The 20,364-nt window shown below is 38.9% G+C and overlaps 1 protein-coding gene across 1 annotated transcript in view; it reads left to right on the forward strand.

Moving 5' to 3' along the window:
• CSMD1 (CUB and Sushi multiple domains 1) overlaps nucleotides 1-20,364 on the forward strand; it is a 1,133,931-nt gene that overhangs the window by 945,194 nt on the left and 168,373 nt on the right. The window contains exons 24-26 of the mRNA XM_058177365.1: nucleotides 8,090-8,281; nucleotides 17,545-17,671; nucleotides 18,874-19,076. Coding sequence (XP_058033348.1) covers nucleotides 8,090-8,281; nucleotides 17,545-17,671; nucleotides 18,874-19,076 — 522 coding nt within the window. The remainder of the gene's footprint in view (nucleotides 1-8,089; nucleotides 8,282-17,544; nucleotides 17,672-18,873; nucleotides 19,077-20,364) is intronic.

The raw sequence follows: 20,364 nt of genomic DNA on the forward strand, positions 1-20,364 counted from the left end.
AACCATCTGTGATCATGCTAGGGGCACACCTATCTGACTTCCTTCTAATTTATTTTGTGATTGATATCTGTTGCTGAGATTCACTAGAAAGTTTAGACTGCAGTAATTTAAATCACAGATCACATATTCAGAAATACTCATTTAGTTTCAGAAGTTGTATTTGGCTACAATCCAAATAAGAATATAAAATGATCCTTAGGTGCTGCAGTGCTTTTAACTATTTTAAAAGAGTTAACTCTGCTGTGCTACAATGAAATTTCTTCAACTCTTTTTTTCTCTTTTCTACTACCACTGGGTTTTAGAAATTTCTGATGTGGTGCAGAAAAGTTAATGTTGTTACTAAATGCAAATTTAGAACTGCCTGGATATATGAAAACACATGTTGGGTAAATTTACCCTTAAATGGAAACTCGGCAAAATCTTATTTAACTTTGCAACAAATCCTAAGAGATGAAGTGTATAATATATGAAATATATAAAGGAAACTAGTTACATATTAAAAAAATACCCAAGTATGGATGATGCTTCATTGTTATTGCAGAATATGTGATTTAAAATAGATAAATAAATCATTTTAAATTTAAATTTTAAAATGTAGGAGTTTTGGCAAAAGCCTTCATTGGACAAAGTGAGTAAAATATAGCAAAAACATAGATATCATGGCTGTGGTTGCTTCAAAAATAATAAGAGAAAAACACTTCTAACCTTTCACAAAACAGCACTTCCTATTCATTAAAACATTATCTTTTATTAAGCTTTCTGCACAAAATTAGGAAGAAAATCCACAATTTTAAGGAAGTTTTTTTTTTAAAAAAAACCCGCTAATAATTGTGGTTGCTTTAATATGATTCTAGCAAATTAATTGCTGGTTTTGGCATGGTCCCTGGCCTATCCCTTTTCTCATTTCTATATAAAAGAAAAAGAATGGCAGGAGGGAAAAATTACTTAATAGCAGAATACGCCTTCTAAAATAAGATCTGTCTCCAGATTTGCCATGTGATGGCAATATCCTATCAGCTTTAAGCCGTCCCAGAAAGACCATAAAATTGTAGAATTGCCTGCAGAAGTTGCATGAGAAAAAACAACAACACAAGTATTTTTTATTTTTTTTTACATTCTTCCACCTCCATCCCATTGTATGTTGATCGTTCATTTGGAATTTTTAAGATGTTTGAATTAGGTCTTATGAGTTTCACAGGGAAGGGGGGGGAATAAACTGAAATTAGAGAAAACAATTTTTTGCCAGGGAACTACTGCTGATATTTATAATCTTCCCTCCACCTCTCAGTTTGGATATGTATCCCTTTTTATTGCAGCACTATGCAAAACAGCACAGTTCTTTGAGAAAGACCCCTTTTCACATTATTAAAAGATGTTGCTTTTTTATAACACACACACACACACACACACACACACACACACACACACACAGGCATCTGAAGAGACACTTCTCTTATTGATATCCTTCCTACAAAAGGGTTACTTCAAAGAGCATTGATCATCCTACACAATTGATAGGAGAGGAGATCTTTAATATTTGTACTTTCTATCTGTATTTTTCTATACCTGTGGATTAAAAGAAAGCACTACTGAACAAAAATAACATCGAAAGTGCCACCCAACCATAAAATAATGAAAAGAAAAGGTTTCTTGGATAGAACTGGATGTCACATCACCAATTTTGTCTCCTTCCATGCTAAGAAGATAACAAAATTCATTTGTATTCTTTCTAGTCAGATTTTTTTTAAATTAGTTTTTTATCCTGCCTTCATTATTTTCAGAAATAATTCAAGATGGCAAACATACCCAATACTCTTTCCTTTTCTTATTTTTCCCATAACAATCCTGCTGAGGGAGAGTGACTGGCCCAAAGTCATCCAGTCAGCTTTCATGCCTAAGGCAAGACTAGAACTCTCAGTTTCCTTGTTTCTAACCTGGTATCTTAACCACTGGACCAAACTATCATCAATGCACTCATGCATGCATGTGTATGTATATGAGTGTATCAGAGGTGAGTTTCAGCAGGATTTGACCAGTTCTGGAGAACCGATAGCAGAAATTTTGAGTAGTTCAAAAAACCACTAGTAAAAATTCTGACTGGTCCTGCCTCCATTTATTCTCTGCCTCCTGAGTCCCAGCTGATCGGGAGGAAATTGGGATTTTGCAGTAACCTTCCCCTGGATTGGGGTGAAAATGGAGATTTTACAGTATCCTTCCCCTGCCATGCCCACCAAGCCACGCCCACAGAACCCACTTTAAGAAGTAGAAAACAAATTTGAAACCCACCACTGGAGTGTATGTATATATGCACACATACAAACACACAATATAGACTATCAAATTTGATGTGCTTATTGTTATGTAGTCTTGTCTGTACCTTTAAATATTTGAGCGGGAAATCAGCACGTTGCTGATTGGACGAAGCCACCAGTAGAACTGTATAAAAGGAGAGGTTTTTCCCCAGCCTGTTGCTGGGTTCACCCTATATTAAAGAGCTGTTGTCACTACCCTGGTCTCCAGCCTCGTTACTTCCAGAACTTAACACTGGCGACGAGGATGGGATCTCGAGGCTAAGGAGAACCAGAACCGAGCTGAAGCACGATAGACCCGAACCCAGCAAACACAGGGCAGAAAAGCGGAGATGGCCAGTTACACTCCGCCCGCACCGTTTGACCCGGCTAAAGAGAAATGGGGAACGTATATGACCCGTTTCGAAAGCTTTCTAGAAGCCAACGAACTGCAAGGAGTTCCAGATAACCGGAAAAGGGCTTATTTCTTAAGTCACTGCGGTCCGGAGGTCATTGATATCGCGGAAGCCCTGGCAGAGCCAACGCCGCTACAATCGGTGTCGTGGCCAACTCTACAGACTTTACTAAGGAACCACTTCGCGCCAACGCCGTCCAAATACGTGAGGCGGTTTGAATTCGGAGAGCGAAGGCAGATGGAGGGCGAATCCATCGGTGACTACATGGCCGCCCTAAGAAAAGCGTCCAAGGACTGCGGATACCGCGACCTAGACGAGGTGCTCCTCGAGCAACTCATCCGAGGGGTCCGAGACATCCGTTTGCGGCGACGGCTGCTAGCAAAGAGCAACCTGACGCTGGCCAACGCTCTGGACGAAGCCAGAGCACATGAAATGTCCACCCAAGCGGCGGAGACACTGCAAAAGCCGGTCCCACTTAAGGCAAGCGCGAAGACAACCCCAGTGCACCAGGAGGAGGTTCAGACCGAATCCGACGGTGAAGATGAGGAAGGGGTCTGCAGAACCGAGAAACGCGACAAAGGGGACCGAGACGAGTGCGGAAGCTGCGGTGGTCAACACCAGCGCCAACGCTGCAAATTTAAGGACGCGACATGTCGGCGGTGCGGAAAGAAGGGGCACCTAGCTCAAGTTTGTCGAGCGGCCCAACCTTCCCGCCGAAAATTCAAATCGGCCAATCAGAGCGGGGAATCGGCAAGGCGACCCGCGATTGGCTCAAACAAAAAAGGCGCGGATTCAAACCAAACGACTGTGGTCATAGGCCGCGCCTCGACCCGAGTGGAGAAGAAGATCTTCACCAGACCAAAAATAGAGGGAGTACGGTGCCGGCTCGAAGTAGACACGGGATCAGCGATCACCATCATGTCCTGGGACACTTTGGCGAAGTCACTGCCGTCAGTCGCGAAGCGCCACCTGCAAGCACAACGGCTGCGAATCCATGACTACCAGGGGAATCGCATCCCTGTTCGAGGGACCACCTCCGTCCGAGTCGAGTACGGACCACATAAGAAGACCCTGCCCATCACGATCGTTGAAGGGACCCTGCCCAGTCTGTTGGGACTAGACTGGTTTCGTGCCCTGGGCATGGGAGTGACTGGCATCTACAGAAGTGACTGTAACCTGAAAGACATTCTCTTTAACGAGTTCGAAGATGTCTTCAAGGACTGCCTGGGCAAGTACAAGGGGACCCCTATTTCCTTCAACTTAGACCCCCAGGTAGCTCCCATTAGGCTTAAGGCGAGGAGAGTCCCTTTGCCCTAAAACCAAAATCGATAAGGAGCTAGATAAGCTCATAAATCAGGGGATTTTGGTGCCAGTCGATCACGCAAAGTGGGAGACGCCAATCGTCACCCCAATAAAACCAGACGGGTCAATTAGAATTTGCGCTGACTACAAGGCGACGCTTAACAAAGCCTTACAGAAAAGCGCTTACCCGGTTCCCGTGGTGCAACACTTACTGCACTCTTTGGGGCGAGGGCAAGTCTTTGCAAAGTTAGACTTGGCCCAAGCCTACCAACAACTGCCCGTAGACGCCCGCACAGCCGAAGCCCAAACGATTGTAACGCACAGGGGGGCCTTCAAGTGCACTCGATTGCAATTTGGGGTGAGTGTGGCACCAGGGCTGTTCCAAAACCTAATGGAACGTCTTCTGCAGGGGCTCCCAGGGGTAGTTCCCTACTTCGATGATGTCCTAATTTCAGGGGAAAACATAGAGGAATTGGGGGAGCGTTTAAGAAAGGTTTTGGGCATTTTCCGGACAGCCGGATTAAAAGTCAAGGTAAACAAATGCCAGATAGGGGTCGAATCCGTCGAATTCTTGGGCTACCGGATAGACAAGAAAGGAATTCACCCTACTGAGAGCAAGGTCAAGGCAATTAGAGAGGCTCCAGCGCCCAAAAACAAAGCAGAGCTGCAGGCATTCCTGGGGTTAGTGAATTTTTACGCGGTCTTTTTAAAGAACAAAGCGACCGTTGCCGAACCGCTGCATAGACTTTTAGGAAAAAATACTGTTTGGTCTTGGGGAAAGTCGGAAAATAGGGCTTTTGAAGCAGTAAAGAACCTGCTCTCAAGTAATAGCCTGCTCATCCAATATCACAACTCATTGCCCCTAGTGCTGGTTTGCGATGCCTCCCCTTATGGGGTGGGGGCTGTACTCAGCCATAGACTTCCAAATGGCACAGAAGCCCCTATAGCTTTTTACTCTAGAACAATGTCCTCCCCAGAGAGGAATTACAGCCAATTAGATAAAGAAGCACTAGCCATTGTGTCAGGGGTTAAAAAATTCCACGAATATGTCTTTGGGCGGGATTTTGAAATCGTGACTGACCACAGACCGCTACTAGGGATACTGGCTGGCGACCGCCCAACGCCTGTGGCACTTTCGCCACGCTTGACCCGATGGACTATTTTCTTAGCCGCTTATTCGTACAAGCTGCATCATCGGCCAGGGAAAGAAGTGGGGCATGCAGACGCGTTAAGCAGATGCCCACTGCCAGGGGCCATCGAAGACCCCACGCCGGGGACGCCTATCCTGCTTATTGACTCCTTGGACTCTGGCCCAGTCACGTCTAAGGAAGTGGCTCGGGCATCATACCGGGACATTATGTTAAGGACTGTACTCGGTTGGGTACAAAGAGGGTGGCCCGCTGCGCCGGGCGAACGCTTTAAGGAGTTTGTTAAAAAAAGGGATGAGCTCTCGGCTCAAGGGGGGTGCCTGTTATGGGGTGATCGGGTGGTAATCCCCGATAAATTAAGGGAAAAGGTACTGGACCTCCTCCACGAGGGCCACCCAGGGATCGTCCGAATGAAGGGGCTAGCAAGAAGCTATGTGTGGTGGCCACTCATGGATTCAGAGATTGCTGAGAGGGTAGGGAAATGCCAGGCTTGCCAAGAGTCCAGACCCCTACCTCCAACGGCCCCAGTCAGGGAATGGGAAAAACCCCAAGGGCCCTGGTCAAGAATACACATTGATTTTGCTGGCCCTTTCCATGGCCAAACTTTCCTAGTGGTTGTCGACGCATTCTCTAAATGGTTAGAGATCATACTCATGAAATCCACTACGGCCGAGGCAGTAATCGCAGCCCTGCGCCACTTATTCGTAACCCACGGGTTGCCTGACACTCTGGTGTCCGACAACGGGCCGCAATTCACGGCAGCCCAGTTCGAAGAATACTTGGCAGAGGAGGGCATCCGACATGCCCTCTCTGCGCCTTTCCACCCTGCGTCGAATGGCCTTGCAGAGCGTTCCGTCCGGAGCGCTAAGGAGGCATTGTCCAGGCTCAAACCAGGGGACTGGCAAACAAAGATAGACTTCTTTCTGGCCGTTCAGCACAGAACCCCAAGCACGGCTACCGGCAGAAGCCCAGCTGAATTACTGATGGGACGGAAACTCCGGTGCCCACTTGACCGCTTGAGTCCCCATTACACACCAGAGGGTTACAAGGGGGAAATAGACAAAACAAGGGAATTGGACATAGGCGACCGAGTGTGGGCCCGCAACTACGGGGACGGCCCAAGTTGGCTCGCGGGGCAAATAATAAAAACAACTGGCCCAAAGTCGTACTTGGTCGAATTACAAGATAACAGAGTATGGAGGCGTCACATAGATCAGATAAGGAGACGAATAACTGAACAAATTAAGCCACAGGAAACAAATTATGACCCCTCCTTATTTGAACCCACAGCTGACCATGACCCGGGGGAGGCGCAAGACTTAGCTGAGGTCCCGGAGGTCCAGCGACGCCATCAGGTTCCCGAGGGAAACGACAGGGAAAATTACAAAAGTAATCCAGGGCCGGATGGCCAAGAAAAAGAATCTGCAAATAATCCAGGGCCCGATGGCCTAGAGAAAGAGCTGGGAGGAGAAAACAGACCCTCCGAACAGCTCAAAACACAACCCAGAACTGAACCGCGCAGGTCTGAAAGAACTAGGAGACGCCCAGGTTATTTGCGTGACTACGTCGAAAAATAACATGTAAATAAAATGTAAATAGAGGCAAAGTGTTTTCTGGGAGGGGAGGAGTGTTATGTATTCTTGTCTGTACCTTTAAATATTTGAGCGGGAAATCAGCACGTTGCTGATTGGACGAAGCCACCAGTAGAACTGTATAAAAGGAGAGGTTTTTCCCCAGCCTGTTGCTGGGTTCACCCTATATTAAAGAGCTGTTGTCACTACCCTGGTCTCCAGCCTCGTTACTTCCAGAACTTAACACTTATACTACCTTTAAAACTAGTATTCCTACATGCATGAGCTTCAAGTTTGATGAAAAATGATAGTAATGTTTACATATGTTTTATTTATTGCTACACATCCTCTGTCACTCTATAATCTGCCTGGCTATCCATGATCCTTATCTAAAAAAAAACTCCATGAGATGAGTTCTCTCATTATGTCTTTTCTTAAAATTTAATTGAAGTGTGGGAAGCAGGGATGAAATGCTCCCAGTTTGGACCAGATTGTGCGATCCAGTAGTGATGGGGACGGGTAGTTCGGAGAACCGGCAGCAAAAATCCCTCCTCCCCCCACCGCCCACGCCTCGCTGTTCCTCTTCTTTGTCCCTGAAGCTCTCAGTGATGATATAGCTGCAAACCGCCTTAAATGACTGTTGCAGTGTTTCAAAGGGCCGCACTACAGCTGATCAGCGCTGTAAGCGGCTAGTAGACCGGTGCCTCTATTTTTAAAGAAGGTAGACAGGTGCGCTCCCAAGTTTTGTATACTTTGTTTATTATTTTTATTATTTATTATTATTGGCCATGCCCATTCAATCACCTGACCACCAAGCCATGCCCGCCAGGTCATCTGACCACCAAGCCATGCCCACCAATTAAGGCACGCCCACAGAACCAGCTGGGAAAATGTTTAGATTTCAACCCTGGTGGGAAGCCAGGAAAATATAGACACTGGATTGTAGAATGATACACCTATTCTTCATTTTTTTCATCTAAGGTAGATATCAGAATCTTATAACCAGACATGAGTTTTGATGTTGTCTTCTCTTTTTATAATAGTTTGGGGGGGGGAAATAGCCATCAAGTTGAGGAGAAATACAAAATTTACATCAATATTTTCATTTTAGTTTTTTGGTATTTAGTCCTGCCACTATTAAAAAAGCAACAAGCATTAAAAATTGCACCATAACAGAAGCTAGAATATAGTTCCGTATCTAAAAATGTTGATGTTTGTTACCTGTTTCCTTTTTTTTTTTAGCAGCTTCATAATTACCTAAATGTATTAGAAAATCTGCTTAGTTGTTTGTAGCAAACAAAACTGAGCAAATGTATAAACTCAATATGTAAAGAGAATTTCTATTGTTTTTTTCCCCTTGACAGGCTTTGATTTAGTGAAATGTGAAGATCCTGGAACACCAAACTATGGCTACAGAATCCGCGATGAAGGGCATTATACAGAAACAGTGGTTTTATACAGTTGTAATCCAGGCTACACAATGCATGGTAGTAATATTATTACCTGTTTAAGTGGCGATCGAAGAGTTTGGGACAAGCCCTTACCTACTTGTATAGGTAGGTAATAATGAAAATTCACAATATAAATTTGGCTCTTGTTTATGGATCAGTATTGCAGTTTTCATAATATTTGAAATAGCATATAATTTGTCTCAATTTATTTAATTTGTTTTGGTATCCATACTGAAATTAGAGATGTGTGAACTATTTCATAACAATTCTGTTGGTTTTATTGAATCTCCTTTGTCATTTCTTGAAATTCACTCATACTTTATCTCAATAGCTTGAATTTCATGGTAGAAAGCTGTGTCTTAACTGATTTGTTATTTAGCGTGAACTTAACCTTATAAAATGAAGTAAGATTTAAAGATGTATATATTCAACTGACAATTTTTTATCCAAAGTTTTTGTTCAAATTTCACACATTAAAACTACTTATGTTTTCTATAAGCAAGAATCCCTACATACTGAGAAAAAATTTCAAGAACACAAGCTACTTCTACCCAACACTTTTTTATTTATTTATTTACATTTATATCCCGCCCTTCTCCGAAGACTCAGGGCGGCTTACATTGTGTAAGGCAATGTAACTTTCAACTACATAAAACATTTCTTTTCTTGGTACTAATGCTTGGCTATAATAATACTTATAGAATGGGAAATTATCAGAGAAGTGTAAGAAAACCCATCATTTTTTATCACACCTTTCATTTGACATTGACTTTTACAAGTCCCTAAGCTTAATTTAGAAGTTTACTGGCAATTCCCCTGAAAGGTAAGGATCTCATTTATAAGGTAGAACAGATAGTCACCATAGAAAATTTTCTGTAATCCTGAACTCTACAAGATCCTAATTTGTCCTGATCTAAATTCATTAACTGGAATTATTTTAGTCTTTCATCCTTTTAATTTTTTGAAACTCAAAGTAGTTTGGCACAAAAACAGTGCCTGAGGACCCACAACAATTTAGCCAGACAAGTTGTTTGATACTGGCTTAGTATGTTGCATAAATCCAGCCAGTGATATTTAGAAACTATTATCTGGGACTTGAATGAAATCAATTTTTTAAATAAACCTAGTTAAAGCATTGCTTAGTACAATACATGACTACCAATCTGTGTACTGTTGGTAGAAAATTAGGTGAGTGCATAAAGACTAATTTGAGCCTCTTTTACTTTCCTAACTTTAAAGGGGAGTTTTCAAATTTCTGAATGTTTGATCTGACCTCTATATATTGGGATTGAGATTGGGAGGAATATGCAGAAATGGAGGAATCAAAATTTAAGTACATGCATACAGGAAGAAATAACTCAAGATGTGATCTAACGATTCAATACCTCTCCAAGCACTTAGAGATTGAGAAAGAAACAGAAAGTAGAGGAGGACATATATAATTTAATAGGCATGACTGAATCTTGGTTGGAAAAATTTATGAGTGGAATGAAGAATTGAAATCCAATAGTTATTCAAAAAGAATAAGTCAGATAAAGGAGACTTGCATTATATTTGGGGGGAAAAGTGGAAATCTCTATTGATATCCAAGAATTTGAGCGTAAGAGTTTAGTTAAGAGTTCTTCTCTGAGGAAGATGGGTGGTTAAGTGTGAAAAATAAATAAATACATAAAATTAAAAAAGGAAACCAGCAACAATATTATTCTGGGTATCTACTATAGAATATCAAGTCCCTCTGAATCAGACTTTTATGGGAGAAGAGTAAAAATAGGAAATTGGGTCCCCATAATTCCTTAGTGATTTTGCTGAGTCATTTTCTAGAAAGTTAAGAAAAAGGCAAGGGAATCAGAACTCCTGTAACTGTTTCTAAACAACAAAGAAAATCTGGCTGAAGAGATAAAAGCAATGGAAACTTTGGGAAGAAGTAACTATGTATTATTGGGATTCAAAATCACTGCAGAAAGAGAAAGAGAAATTGGAGTACAATTTACATGTGCCCTAGATTTTAAGGGAACCATTTTCAGTAAGCCTAGGACAGATTTTACGGCCATAATCCTGAAGACAAAGCACAGGAGATTTGGGAGCTTCTCAAAGATAAGATACTGAAAGAACAATCACACACCAAATAGGAAGTGGTTTAGAAAATATCGGTAAATGTAAAGTGAGTTTTTGATTGAGCTAAGAGTTAAAAGTCACCAATAGAGAAGGCAGAAGTTGGATATAATCATCAGAGAGTTGTATCAGTAAGTACATAATATCTGCAGGAAGAAAGGTAAAAAAAACTGATGCAGAAAAGAAGCTAAGATTGATAAGGGCACCTAAAACAACAAAGATGAAAACTGTATGAGAAACAATTGAAAGCAGTGGATATGTTTAGCCCAGAGAAGAGAAGATTATGAAGATAGGATACCCATCTTTAAGTATCAGAAAACTGTGGCAAAGAATATTGAGTAGAATTGTTTACAGTTACTCCTGAAGACTGTGGAGGGGGGAGCAATGGGTTCAAAATAAAGATAAATGGATTTTGGTGGAACGTCTGTAAATCTTTCCTAATGGAACAGACTGTTTTGAGAGGTAGTAGATTCCTTCTCTATTTAAAGACAAACTGAATTGTGTAGTAATTGCTGCATGGACTAGGGCCGTGATGGCAAACCTATGGCACGCAGGCCACAGGTGGCACACAGAGCCCTCTCTGCGGACACACGAGCCATTGCTCCAGCTCAGCTCCACCATGCATGCACGGGGGTGCCCACAAATGCACAAGGGGCACCCATGGGGGTGCACACACATTGCATTATGGGTGTGGGCACACGCATTGGGCATTCAGTGCCAAAAAGGTTTGCCATCACTGGACTAGGTAGTTAGATTTGTAAGTTCCTTTCCAACCGATCTGTTCTATGGTTCTGCAATTGGTGCAGCTTATGTTGGATCTGAGTTTTTCTCATATGTGTAAATATTATGTCATGGAGAAGATGGTCTGATTACTTATTAGGTTTAATTCCAATGTACAGGATTTTTGTTTTATGTTACTTGTTAGCACAGCATGAAAATAGTGTTGTTCTGGATTGTCCAGATTCCCTTTGGCCATACAAAGTTTCTTTCTTTCTTTTTTCTTTTTGCAAAGAATAATAAATTTATTCTTTAACAATACCATTTTATCTATATGTATATTATCTGTATATTAGCAGAAAAAACAAATCATATTCTCATTACAGTAAGAACAAGTAGTACAAGAAGAAAAACCCGTGAAATTATGTAAGTTATAAAAGTCATAAATATGCTCATGCAAATTGCTCATAGTCAAGACATAACGTCTATGAAAATACTTTCACAAGTGTTGTAGAAGTAGAATCTCATATATAGTTTTGATATATGCATTACCAAAACCATTTTACCATTGTTCGTAGACTGAGTATATAGTTGAATATAGAAGGCCATTTAAAAAAAGCAAAAAGAAAAAAAAAGATACTGTTTCCTATTCCAGATTAAATTAATATCTATTAAGAAAGAAACTATTATTTTTGAAGTCTATCAGATTTTTTAGAAATAAATCAGGTTACCTTTTGTGGGAATACAAATGGAGTTTTAACTTTTTCTGCTTTACTGCAGGAATGTATAACTTAATGTTTATGGTCACCAGTGTGCCAGCAATCAGCTCCCTTGGTGCTTTCCAAGTTCTCTGCTCCATTGGACTTCACTTCTTTTTAAGTTAATTCTTATAACTTAAAAAATATATATGAAAAGCTGGCCTAGAATCAAAATAAAAACTCTGACTTCTTTTTATTTAAAAGATGGCTTTGATATCATATGCATTTCCAAAAAATGAAAAACATAGTGGCTGTGGAATAATGCTGTTTGAAAATGTGCATACCTGTCCATTAAAAAAAGGCAAAAAGAAGCTGAGCTATTAAGGAATATCTTCCAGCTGTATTTATTACAGTGGGAACAACTTCACTAATTTGTGATTTTGGGATTTACCACTTTTCTCTCTCTCATTCTTTCTCTCTCTCTCTCCCCCTCTCCCTCCCGTCCCCTCTCTCTCCCTTCATACTTGTATAAATATGCTTACATATACATATATACATACACATGTATATATGTATGTGTATATGTATATGTATATGTATATGTATTTGTAATTATAGCTATAGAGCCTCTGACAGAAAAGCAGTTGGCCTGGAGTTGAGAGGAGATAAGGGAAAGAACTGGAGAAAAAATACATGTACAGTCAGTGTCTATACTCAGATTACATTAGAAAGGTAAATTTTAAACCTTCTTTAAAACTAATAAGGAAAGAGCCAATATGAACTCTAACAAAAATCTATTTTACAATATGGACCTTATCCAGAATCAAGTTCATGTCTGATAGATTCATAGCAGGATCTACAGAAGGAGCCACATTTTACATATAAGGCTGAGGTGTAAATATTTGAGCTTAAGCAGTGGTGGGATTCAAGTAATTTAACATCCGGTTCTCTGCCCTAATGATTTCTTCCAACAACCAGTTTGCCAAACTGTTCAGAAAGTTAACAACCGGTTTTCCCAAAGTGGTGCGAACTGGCTGAATCCCACCACTGAGCTTAAGCCATATAGACTTTATATATCAAATTGAATACTTGAGTAAATTGGGCTTGGAAAACAGTTGGCTACCATTGTAGGTATCACAACATAATGATTATAAGGTGCAGCTTGCCAATCCTTCTGCGGCATTTTGGACCAAATGCATTTTTTAAAAAAATGATATTATCAAGGTATGTTTCACCAAATCCAGGTCCCTTTCTTCCAGATAGGAATGTACCTAATTAGCCAAATTTGATGAAAAACTTTCTTTGCCAGTGTTGTTATGTGGCTATTTAATATCAGTTCTGGATCAAGGAAGGCCCCAGGCTTTCTTTTTTAGCCATTGTTGTTTTTAAAGGCATTAATTTGACTGAAATCTATACAGCTTTAAAGCAGTATTTTTATACACATGCTCCTGCATAAGTATAATAAGTATAGTTATTTCTAAATAAACATGACTAGCAAATAGCAAGAGTAAAGAGGAGTCTGCAAGCAAAGTTTAATGAGAAAGTCTAAGTTGATTAGGTGCTGTCAAGTCAGAGTCATCTTGGTAACTACATGGACAATTTCTCACCATTTTGACTTGTCTCCATTAACAACTTGTAGCTCTTCCAAGGACAGTCCTGTAATTTGTTTGATCTCATCCATCTCACTTATCAATTGCCTTCGTCTACTTCTCTTTCCCTCAATCTTGCCAAGCATAGTCAATTTTTTCTAGTTTATTATTCATTCTCATCACAAATCTAAAGTGTGTGAGTTTCTGCTGTCTGATTATTGCCTCAAGGGAGCAGTGAATCTTTATTTGATCCAGGATGAATTACCAGTTCTTCTTGCAGTCTGTGGTATTCTTAATAACTTAACTCCAAATCCATATTTGAAGGCATTTATCTTTTCTCATTCTTTATCAGTGTCTACCCTTCCTACCCATACATTACCATGAAAAATATCCATTATCTTAAACTATTCTGATCTTTATTGTCATGAAAATAATCTTGCCATTCATAAGGCTGTTGAACATGATTATTATTTTCTTCTTTAGGATTAATCAGTCTAACTTTAGTATTCAATTCAAAATAATAGGATCCTCATTTTTTGCCAAGTGTTATAAGTTTATGTCTAGTATTACCTTTACCTTGTTAGTTTTTACTAGCTAGGTTTTTAAAAAAATATATTTTAACTTTAACAACGAGTGATTCTTATTTTTGGCTTACAAAATGATGTTGACTGAAACTAAAGTTGTTGTGATTTAGCCTTCTGATTTAATTTCAGCTATCATTGCTTGAATCTTACATTTGTTTTAATATAATTGTTATATAATTTAAACAGATTTAGAGAAAATACAAATATTTATCATCCTTTTCCTACTTGGAAACACTATTCCAAATTGTTCATTGTAAACATTCTTCAGAAGAATTATGAAATATATAGGCATGACTATTAATATATTCCATATTATGGGATGATCTACACAATAGAACGGCTTGTTTTGGCAAATTAAGTGAAGATAAACCTCATGCTGAAAGCCAGCTTGATGTAGTGGTTATGGCTTCAGATTAAAAACTGGAAAATTATGAGTTCTAGTCCTGCCGTAGCCAGCTGGATGACCTTGGGCCAGTTGCTTTCTCTCAACCCTAGGAAGGAAACAATGGCAAACCACTTTTGAAAAATCTTGTGAAGAATGCAGAGATTTGTCCAGGCAGTCTTAAAGAATTGGAAATAATTAAATGGAAGAAATAAAGCACGCTGTACTATACTATGCTATTAATTTTATCTTACTTTATAATACTTACTATTTGGTTTTATGATACCCTTCCTTTTCTGAATCTGCTTGTTTATTTTTTCATGTATGGCTCCAGTCTTCTTTATAAGAACTTAAGCAAAATTCTGGTTTTTTTTCTGAGGAATTAGATGCTGCAAGAGAATTTCTATATTCTCTTGCAGCCTTCTTCTTCAGTATAACATACCAGTCTTTTCTAATATTTACAGGCTTTAAGTCTGTATATCTTGACGGATAGTTGTTAGCATTCTGATACTTTGTTTATACAGTTTCATGAGTATTTCACCTGTAGCAAGTGCTTTCCAATCTATTGGTTGTTGTATCTTTGTACCTCACTCCCTAGTGGAATACGTTCCTCAAAATATTTTCTTTCCACAAATGTATTTTTTATTTTATAGTTGATTAATTATGTGCCATTAAGATGGCATCAGCTCTTAATGACCACAGAATGAATTTTCTCCAGGACATCCATTCTATGATATCTTTTGTAAAAATCTTCACTGTAAAATTTTCCTTTAAGTTATCTTTGTTGTATTTTTTTCTGTGATTATGTTAAGTATCACAACCTTTTTTATCTTAAAAAGAACTCTTACTTTCTTTTCTTATTATTTTCCTATATAGTATGTGATATTCTTGATTGAGATACCTTTTTTAATCCTTTCCTGCTGTATTATGAAAGATTGCATTCAATTATTCTATGCTTTTGTTGTTGCCCAAGGCTTTTATCTAATATTTTGCTTTGACTTTCATAATAGTTTGTTTTGAAACTCACTTTGATCTTTCATGTTTGAAATTGTAGGAATATTCCAAAGTCTCTTTTGCTTAAATTAAATACAATGCATCTGTTTCCTATGTTGATCTTTTGATTATACATCTAAATCCAATCTTCCCAGAATATCTACTAGATTTCATATTCTGATTTTAACCAGTTTATTTGTCATCATAATTTATGTTTTGTTCAACAATCTGCACCTAAAAGTGTCCTCCTGATAGCAACTTTCCATCTTCTATTGCATCATTGCATCTAGATCTATTTCAGAAAGTTTGCTCAATAACTAGAGGAAGGCTTCTAACCTCAATGAATATCATTACAGGTAGTACTCAGTTAACAGTCACCTGTACAGCAACCATTTGAAGTTATGACAGAGCTGAATGAATGGTACATGCAACTGGTCCTCAAAGTTGCAGCCATCCCACCATCCCTACAGTTATGTAATTGAGATTTGGGTGCTTGGCAATCAGCTTGCACTTATGAGGGTTGCAGAGTCTCATGGTCAAATGGTTGCCATTTGTGACCTTCCCTGGAGGCTCCCACAAGTCAAAGGGCAAGCCAGCAGGAAAAGTCACAAATAGCTCAGTTAAGTCTTCTACACCTGGTAGCAGCTACCATAAGCCTAGTTCTACTTGTGCCATGCCATAACAGTCCATTGCACACCTTCGCTCTCCCTCTCTTACCCCTCACTAGCCACCCAAGATTTGACACACCATACCAGGCTATCACGCTCTTGTATGCCCTCCCCTCCTCCACAGATATCACACCAAGCCTCCCTTTGCTCGCACTGTGCTAGATACTCATATGCCCTTGCACATCCTCTTACCTGACTGCCAGCCTGCTCACAAGTTGCTTCGCACTGGCAACTCACTGCTGATTTGCCCACTGAATGTTTGCTTCTTGGTAGCCGGGAAAAAATTATGAGGAGATCATCACTTAATTACCCAATAAACTTGCTTAATGATGGCAATGGGAACTGCTGGGATTGCCATTACTAAGCAACACAGTCATATGATGTGTTTTACAACTTCTTTGCTTAGTGACAGAAATTCTGATCCTAATTAACTGAGGACTCCCTGTATCTGCCTTTCATAAGTTTGAACCATGCTTTTACAAGGTTCAACTTATTTAGCAACAATACAAAATTGAATTTTCATTTGCCATCTATTGGGTATGATTTAGAAGTTTGTATGAGTTGGTTTCTTCATGTCTGCAGAGTAATATCTATAATTAACTTGGATGTTATGGAATACTCTTAATCCACATTTTCCATTTTCATCATATCAAGACATTCCAAGAGCTCCTATGCCAGAGCTTCCACTCCCATACTTAGCATCATTGTCAGAATTATTCCAATTATCAAACCCACATAATATCAAGTAATAATCCTTTGAGAGTAAAAAGAAAAATAAGTAAAGTGTCCTTCATCTCCATTCAACATATTACCCCCTTTTCTTGGGGTAATATGCTGAATATGCGGATTAATTTTATTGGCAACAATATGGAATTCTTTTGCTATTGCCTTTTTCTGAGAAGTTTTGATTTATTGTTGTTGTTATTGTTGAATTTCTCATCTAGTATATAGTTCTGATATTTCCTGGTCTTTTATCCAAATACTAATTTGTTCTAATCGAGTCCTGAAAACCACAACAAATGTTCTTAACAGGAAGACATCAGAAGCCTTTGACTGGTAGTGTTGTAAGAATTAGAAGTGGCAAGTAGATAGAACTCTTCAGCCGTGCTTGTGGCATCTTTTATAATTAAAAAATTGCTTCCTTACAATTTGAACTCATATTGAACTCATATTATTTGAACTTTGAACTCATATTATTAGTATATCAAAATCCTGTCATGTAATTTTCATAGTAGGAAGCTACCAGATTCAACTTTTGCAGCGAATTCAGCATCTAGAAGAAATTGTCAGAACTTAGAAGCTAAGCCAGATCAGACTTGTCTAATACTTGGATGAGGGATGAGGGAACCACAGGGCAATTCCAGGGCTATTAGCTAGCTTGCGAAGTTCATAAAACATCCTTAAAGAAGACAAGGACACAAGAGTTTTTTCAAAACACAAGAGTCAAGTTCACACCGAGATTGTCTTTATGTTTCATACATATTCTCTCTTCATAGTCACAAAATCTTGGGAGGAGATATGGAGACTGTTAAATCGACTATGATACATAATTACAATATCAAATACTTTATAAGATAAAATCTGAATCTGTTCCCTAAAAAAAGTATTACTTCTTTTATTTTCAGCTGAATGTGGTGGACGAATTCATGCTGCTACGTCTGGTCGTATCCTTTCTCCAGGTTATCCAGCTCCATATGACAACAATCTACACTGCACTTGGATTATAGAAGCAGACCCTGGGAGAACAATTAGGTATGCATTTTGCAACAAATTAAAACATATTAACAATTAAATATTATTTAGTTTTATGGATAGAGTAAAATATGTGATTAATGTACATTTCCTAAATCATAGATTGATACAGATGAATATTAATGAACCTAAGGGAAGATAATTGATGTAAACAGTTCTAGATAGAGCCAATGTGGAATCCTGATTATGGAGCTGAATGAGATGTGCCGACATGTGGATCAGTCACATTCTCCTTAGACAGACTCATCTTATAGTGTTATTGTTTTTGGGAGAAACAGGATGAGGGGGCACTACATAGGCACCTTGAGGTCCTATACAAAAGATAATATGAAAATATAAATAAATTATAAATTATAGAATTCACATTCAGTAAATTAATTTAGGATTGTGCTTCAAATCACTATATCAATAGAGAAATTCATAAGATTAAGTTATATACTTAAGCAACTATATTCTTCCAGAGTCTGACTTGAGGAAGAAAAGAGAAGAGGGAATGTGTGAATGCTGAATCTAATTTTAATGGCATCACTAGAAGTAAAAAGCAGTGCCAGAGTTGACCGACATAATCTTGTTATGGTTTCTTATGCAATACATTACAACCATTATAAAGTACATTTCCACAGCAAGGAAAGTGTACATATTTCAGCTGAAGAAGAAACAGATAAGCACAGAAAGAGTTTTGGATGTAATTTCTCAGAAACGAACAGAAAAGATACAAATTAGAAATTACTAGAAAGTTAATAAATTGTTAAAGTGTAGCTAGTATTTTTGGTATTTAATACTTATTTAGTTAATTTAATTAATTATATTATGTTTAAATTGTATTTTAATTCTAAAATGTTACTACTGTACAGCCAGCAACTGCGACTATTTCAATAAAAGCATAACCTCCTGGAAATTTTACAGCACATGTCACTTAAAAAGAATAGTAATAACTGATCACTTTTTAATAGCAGTATGGATCTGGTGGACATTTTTTTTATTAAGATAGTCTTTGTCCTGATTTATTGCAGGTTTACAGAGATCAGCATCATGCCCCAATGTCCACATTCTGACATATAACAGATTACATATTTAATTTTTATCCGTCGTATATGATGCCTAAAAAAGTAATTCCAGGACTGCCAGATTCGATTTTAGCAAATAACCCAATCTGTGATTATTAGGCTGACTTATATTGCATGTTCCTTTTTCATTTCCAGTCTGCATTTTATTGTTTTTGATACTGAGGTGGGTCATGACATCCTCAAAGTCTGGGATGGTCCCATTGAAAGCAACATTTTGCTGAAAGAGTGGAGTGGTTCAGCTCTTCCTGAGGACATTTACAGCACTTTCAATTCGCTGACCTTACAATTTGACAGTGACTTCTTTATCAGCAAATCTGGCTTTTCTATCCAGTTTTCAAGTAGGTGAAGTTGTATTATCCTTACATACTTCTTGCTTGCTTGTTGTGTGTGTTTGCTATTGCTTCTTTATATGCCTTGAAAATAGATTTTGCAGTGGTAATATGTCAGTGTCTCTTCATGGACAGATCATGTATGGAAGTTGGTGTCATGTAGTGTTTAACAGATAGCCTGTGTTCTCAAGTCCTTTAATCACAGTAACCTACTAGGTCACTTTGGTCCAGCAATTCTCTCTTAGCCCAACTGCTATCTCACAGATTGTTGTTGTGCAGATAGAATAAAGCAGGGCTGTCAAACTCCCAGCCTGCGTTTACCCACCCAGTTTAGTGAACACCCAATTTAGTGAAGGGGAAAAAAGTCCTATTATGTCACATGACACTGCTGTGAAGCTGTGAGTTTGACACCCCTGGAATAAAGGGAGATCGCTATGCAAATTGTCCTGAGGTCCTGGAAGAAATATGATGAGATGATTTGTTGTTCGTGTTCTTGTCATTATTACTGAATTCGGTAACCCAAATCCTGTCTTCAATATTTAGCAACGATGCATCGTTTAATTAATTGTTAGAAGCAGAAGGTAGGTGGTGTTGATTTCAGACTTCTGGGATGCTGCCATTAGTTTTCTGATTGGATTTCCTCCTTCGTTTTGTTTTAGATGTCTTAGCAGGAGCCTGTGTAAAGTTGGATGGGTTAATGAGGAAGGTGGAGTGCTGGGGCAAAGCAGCAATTATTAAGCACATGGCTCAGGGCTGAAAAATAATTATGGTCTCACAGCTGCATATCAGCCCGTCTATCTTCCTTGAAAATAAGCTACTGCTGTTTTTGTTTGGGGGATTTTTTAAAAAAAATCTTTATAAGGAATTTTCATAAGGAATTGAGAGCCAGTTTAGGCTAGTACTTAAGGTGCTGGCCTAAAAATCAGGAGACCATGAGTTCTGGTTCCCCTTTAGCCATGAAAGCCAATTGGGTGACCTTGGGCCAGTCATTCTCTCTTAGCCTAGCCCATCTCACAGGGTGGTTGTTGTGGAGAAAATAGGAGGAGGAAGATGTGTTGGATATGTTTGCTGCCTTAAATTATTTGTAAATAATAATTGTAAATAAAAATAAGGGTAGGATACAAATAAATAAAAACATAATTTTAAAAATTAAAATTAATCTGCATATGGACTGCATATGTGTCCATGTTCTGCTTTCTAATGGAGGCAGGAGATCTATAAGCTAGATTGTACTCACAGACACACACTCTCAGACACATAGACACTGAGATTGATGTTCTCCATGATGACATATTTA

Source organism: Ahaetulla prasina, chromosome 1 (genome assembly GCF_028640845.1).
Source record: "Ahaetulla prasina isolate Xishuangbanna chromosome 1, ASM2864084v1, whole genome shotgun sequence".
Taxonomy (NCBI): domain Eukaryota; kingdom Metazoa; phylum Chordata; class Lepidosauria; order Squamata; family Colubridae; genus Ahaetulla; species Ahaetulla prasina.